Source organism: Rhinoraja longicauda, chromosome 13, assembly GCF_053455715.1.
Source record: "Rhinoraja longicauda isolate Sanriku21f chromosome 13, sRhiLon1.1, whole genome shotgun sequence".
Classification (NCBI taxonomy): Eukaryota; Metazoa; Chordata; class Chondrichthyes; order Rajiformes; family Arhynchobatidae; genus Rhinoraja; species Rhinoraja longicauda.
Window position 1 is genome coordinate 27,355,821 of NC_135965.1, and position 6,000 is coordinate 27,361,820.

General features: G+C 48.7%; 1 protein-coding gene across 1 annotated transcript in view; it reads right to left on the reverse strand.

Moving 5' to 3' along the window:
* LOC144599588 (LIM and senescent cell antigen-like-containing domain protein 1) overlaps window positions 1-2,073 on the reverse strand; it is a 54,484-nt gene extending 52,411 nt beyond the window's left edge. The window contains exon 1 of the mRNA XM_078410651.1: window positions 1,859-2,073. Coding sequence (XP_078266777.1) covers window positions 1,859-2,073 — 215 coding nt within the window. The remainder of the gene's footprint in view (window positions 1-1,858) is intronic.
* Between the last annotated feature and the right edge of the window lie 3,927 nt (window positions 2,074-6,000).

The window sequence follows — 6,000 nt, forward strand, 5'->3', positions numbered from 1 at the left end:
GGGAAAGGCCAGTTGAAGGGCCTTAGTTCAAGGGAGTTGGTTGTTATCCTCACCCTCTGCTTCTCAGACAAAGCTGTAGAGGCAGATACCAATTATGTCTGGAACGTCTTAGGGAGATGGAATCCTTTGGTATACTGAGATGATTTTCTAATTAGTTTAGTTTAGTTTAGTTTAGTGATACAGCTCGGAAACAGGCCCTTCAGCCGACCGAGTCCGCATTGACCAGCGATCCCCATACACTAACACTATCCTACACACACTTGGGACGATTTACAACTATATCAAGTCGATTAACCTACAAACCTCAAGCAGAAGCTACAAAAGCTTGAAAGCACGCACAACAGCTTCAGGAATAGTTTCTTCTCTGATGTTACCAGATTACTAAACGGGCCTCTCATCAGCTACGGGTATGGTTACAATCTTCCAACCTACTTCAATGTGGCCCTTCCACTCTTCAGACTGCTCATTTTCTCTACCTCTAACATTAAATTCCGCAAGCTGTCTCATTTTTCTTTATGTACTCTATTGTACTTGTGTGTGATTTGATTTGATTGGATAACATGCAAGACAAAGTTTTCAAATTCTCAATACATATAGCAGTAATAAACCAATACCAATGGCAGTACAATTCCCATTCAACCCGGCCCGACCACCCACTGCCTCACTGCAGGCAAGCCTCAGCACCCACATCATTCAGCAAACACTCATCTGCAAAGTTTCCAGCTCTCGGGATTAACTTTCCCCCTCCCCAACCAGGGACTAAGGCACAGTATTCCATCCAGGCCACTCCCCTCCTCCAACAGATCCAGTCTTCACTGTCCACCCCTCCCAAACCCTATCCTCACAATCCCTCCACACCTCTGATGGATATTCAGCTACTTACACCACAGAAGGCCATTCAGCCCTTCAGAAGCTGACTAACTCTGTATCAGTCAGCTGGTTCTAGCATCTCTCTTTCCCTCTCTGCTCCTCTACCCCCACCTCTCCATCTCCCCTCCCCTTCTCCCCCCTCTGTTTTAACTTCACCGCTCCTTACCCTCCACTCACCTTCCCACCCTTTCTCATCAATACCCCTCTCCCATCCCTATCCATCACTCCCCCTCCTCCATTCCCTCCAAATCTAGGTCATCCTTTTCCCTCTATCCTCTCTTCCATCCCCCTCCATAACCCATTCCTCCCACCCACCATCGTCCTCCCTCTCCCCTCCCCTTCTGGCCAAATTCTCCACTCCCCTCCATCCCTTCTCCCCCCACCTCTGTCTCTCCCCACCATCCCCCACTCCTCTGTCCCCCCCGTCCATTCCCCTTCCTTCCCCCCAACGCCTCTCCTCCCTCTCCATTCTTCCAGCCATCTGTCCACACCCTCTCCCTTACTCTTTCATCCTGCCTACCCTCTCCCCTCTGCCCATCACTCCCCTCCTCACACCGCTCTGGCCCCCACTCCTCACCCCTGTCCCCCACTCCTCTCCCCTCGCCCTCCTCCCCACACCCCTGTCCCCCACTCCTCTTCCCTTGTCCTCCTCCAACCACCCCTGTCCCCCACTCTCCACTCGCCCTCTACCAACCACCCTTCCCCATCTGCTGCCGCCCATTCAGCAGCTTTACCTCACTGGCTAGGCCCAGACAATGATCACCACACCACCTCCCTTAACCCACTGGTTTCTCAGCAAAGAGGCCACAGTGCTGAGGGTGTTCCCTCCCACACTCCAGACCGACACGGGACATCAGACAAAACAAGGAGCTTGGTGTGGTCAGGGAGGGGCCTCTGAGGAACCTCAGACGTGTCCAGGCCGGGGATGGAGAGGGGTTGCTGAGCCTTCCTCCATCCACCAGCCCCCAGCCGGGGGTCCAGCACCTACCCTGGTGTCGGGGCCAGGGGCCCGGCCCCCCATAGCTGCAGCAAGCTGCTGTGGCGGCCATGGCGACGGCGGAAGAGCTGGGAGGCAGTGAGCTCGCGAAGCCTCACGGCCTTCATGGATCCGCTACGTTTTCCAGCTCCTCCTGCCTGGCTCCAGCCTGCTTTCCGGAACGGCTCCTTCCCGGACCAGGCACTGTCGGATTCCCTGGACAACATCCTGCCCACCCCATGATGGGCCGGCCCCTGAGGGGAGTCCGGGCGGAGGAGATTGTCTGCCGGCCTCTGGCTTCCTTCCTGACAGGAATCACCGGGCTCCCTTGGGAAGGCCAAGAGGAGAGAGTTGTGACTGAGCCACAGTGAGAGGCCTGGTTGCAGGGAAGGATATCTGACTGAGCTGTAATGAGGAGAAGCCCAGCTGGAAGGAGGGAAATGTGACAAAGCCACAATGAGGGGAGGCCCGACTGGAGTGAGGGGGGGAGATGTGATTGAGCCACCGTGAGAGGCCTGGCTGGAGGGAGGGAGATGTGAGTGAGCACCGATAAGGAGAGGCCTGACCAGGAGGAGGGGAGATGTGGCTGAGCTGTAATGAGCAGAGGCCGGCTGGAGGGAGGGAGATGTGGCTGAGGGGAGGCCTGGCCGGGAGGAGACGCATGACGACTCTGGCCCTATCCCACCCTGCTCTCCCGACCCTTACCCACGCCTGGGTCCAGAGGTGGGAGCTGGACCCAGGGACTGGCTCACCTCCACGGTCACACCGGATGTGGAAGGCATTACAGACTATAGCCGAGGTCCAAGGCCCACGGTCCACAGCAGGAGCTCCCACTGTCCTCGGCACCCTGTCCCCTCGATCCCACAGGAGTGGGCCAGGGACCGGAAAACCAGGAAACACAGATGCTGATGCACTCACAAAGCACACTGTGCTGACATGCTCACAGCCACTCAGAATGACACACTAACCCCACACTAATACACTCATACCCACGACTGAGACACTCATGTGCACAATACCGACACATGCACACTCACTATACACTGACACAACCACTCCACGCTGAAATGTCCACACCATATAACCATATAACCATATAACAACTACAGCACGGAAACAGGCCCGTTCGGCCCTACCAGTCCACGCCGACCACTCTCCCTGACCTAGTCTCATCTACCTGCACTCAGACCATAACCTTCCAATCCCCTCTTATCCATATACCTATCCAATTTACTCTTAAATAATAAAATCGAGCCTGCCTCCACCACTTCCACCGGAAGCCCATTCCATACAGCCACCACCCTCTGAGTAAAGAAGTTACCCCTCATGTTACCCCTAAACTTTTGTCCCTCAATTCTGAAGCTATGTCCCCTTGTTGGAATCTTCCCCACTCTCAAAGGGAAAAGCCTACCCACGTCAACTCTGTCCGTCCCTCTCAAAATTTTAAAAACCTCTATCAAGTCCCCCCTCAACCTTCTACGCTCCAAAGAATAAAGACCCAACCTGCTCAACCTCTCTCTGTAGCTTAAGTGCTGAAACCCAGGCAACATTCTAGTAAATCTCCTCTGTACCCTCTCCATTTTGTCGACATCCTTCCTATAATTTGGCGACCAGAACTGCACACCATACTCCAGATTCGGCCTCACCAATGCCCTGTACAATTTTAACATTACATCCCAACTTCTATACTCGATGCTCTGATTTATAAAGGCAAGCATACCAAACGCCTTCTTCACCACCCTATCCACATGAGATTCCACCTTCAGGGAACAATGCACAGTTATTCCCAGATCCCTCTGTTCCACTGCATTCCTCAATTCCCTACCATTTACCCTGTACGTCCTATTTTGATTTGTCCTACCAAAATGCAGCACCTCACACTTATCAGCATTAAACTCCATCTGCCATCTTTCAGCCCACCCTTCCAAAAGGCCCAAGTCTCTCTGTAGACTTTGAAACTCTACTTCATTATTAACTACACCACCTATCTTAGTATCATCTGCATATTTACTAATCCAATTTGCCACACCATCATCCAGATCATTAATGTAAATGACAAACAACAGTGGACCCAACACAGATCCTTGGGGTACTCCACTAGACACTGGCCTCCAACCTGACATACAATTGTCAACCATTACCCTCTGGTATCTCCCATTCAGCCATTGTTGAATCCATCTTGCACCCTCACTATTAATACCCAACGATTTAACCTTCTTAATCAACCTTCCATGTGGAACCTTGTCAAATGCCTTACTGAAGTCCATATAGACAACATCCACAGCCTTGCCCTTATCAATTTCCCTGGTAACCTCTTCAAAAAATTCAAGAAGATTAGTCAAACATGACCTTCCAGGCACAAATCCATGTTAACTGTTTCTAATCAGGCCTTGTTTATCCAAATAATTATATATATTGTCCCTAAGTATCTTTTCCATTAATTTTGCCACCACAGACGTCAAACTAACAGGTCTATAATTGTTAGGTTTACTTTTAGAACCTTTTTTAAACAAAGGCACAACATGCGCAATGCGCCAATCTTCCGGCACCATCCCCGTTTCTAATGACGTTTGAAATATTTCCGTCATAGCCCCTGCTATTTCTGCACTAACTTCCCTCAATGTCCTAGGGAATATCCTATCAGGACCTGGAGACTTATCCACTTTTATATTTTTCAAAAGTGTCCGTACCTCCTCTTCTCTAATCCTCATAATTTCCATCACTACTCTACTTGTTTCGCTTACCTCACATAATTCAATATCCTTCTCCTCGGTGAATACCGAAGAAAAGAAATTGTTTAATATCTCCCCCATTTCTTCCGGCTCAGCATATAGCTGTCCACTCTGACTCTCTAATGGACCAATTTTATCCCTCGCTATCCTTTTGCTATTGACATATCTGTAGAACCCCTTGGGGTTTACTTTTACATTACTTACCAAAGCAGCCTCATATCCTTTTTTCGCTTTTCTAATTTCCTTCTTAAGACTCCTTTTACATTCTTTATATTCCTCAAGAACCTCATTTACTCCCTGCCGCTTATATTTATTGTATATCTCCCTCTTTTTCCGAACCGTGTCCAATTTCCCTGGAAAACCACGGCTCTTTCAAATTATTATTCTTTCCTTTCCACCGAACAGGGACATAAAGACTCTGTACTCTCAAAATTTCACCTTTAAATATCCTCCATTTCTCTATTATATCCTTTTCATAAAACAAAAAGTTCCATTTCACTCCTTTTAAATCCTTTCTCATCTCCTCAAAATTAGCCTTTCTCCAATCCAAAATCTCAACCCTTGGTCCAGATTTGACCTTCTCCATAATTATATTGAAACTAATGGCATTGTGATCACTAGACCCAAAGTGCTCCTCAACACATACCTCCGTCACCTGACCCGTCTCATTTCCTAACAGGAGGTCCAACACTGCCCCTTCTCTGGTAGGTACCTCTACGTATTGCTGCAAAAAACTATCCTGCACACATTTTACAAACTCCAAACCATCCAGCCCTTTAACAGAATGTGATTCCCAGTCTATATATGGAAAATTGAAATCACCCACAATCACTACTCTGTGCTTACTACTAATATCTGCTATCTCCTTACATATTTGCTCTTCCAATTCTCGTTCCCTATTTGGCGGTCTATAATACACCACTATAAGTGTTGCTAAACCTTTCTCATTTCTGAGTTCCACCCAAACAGCCTCCCTAATCGAGCCTTCTAGTCTGTCCTGCCAAAGCACTGCTGTGATATCCTCCCTGACAAGCAATGCAACACCCCCACCTCTTGCCCCTCCGATTCTATCACATCTGAAACAATGAAATCCTGGAATATTTAATTGCCAATCGCAACCCTCCTGCAACCATGTTTCACTGATCGCCACAACATCATACTTCCAGATGTCAATCCAGGCTCTAAGCTCATCCACCTTTCTTACAATGTTCCTAGCATTAAAATATACACATTTAAGGGACCCATCATTTCTTATTCTCAGTTTATTTCTTTTCACTTCTTTCTCTCCTACATATTGGGTCTGAGTGTTTCCCTTTTCTGCCTCCTGCCTCACACACTGCCTATTAGCTATCTGTGTTTGAGTCCCTCCCCCCAACCGTACTAGTTTAAAGTCTCCGCAATTACCTTAGCAAATCTCCCCGC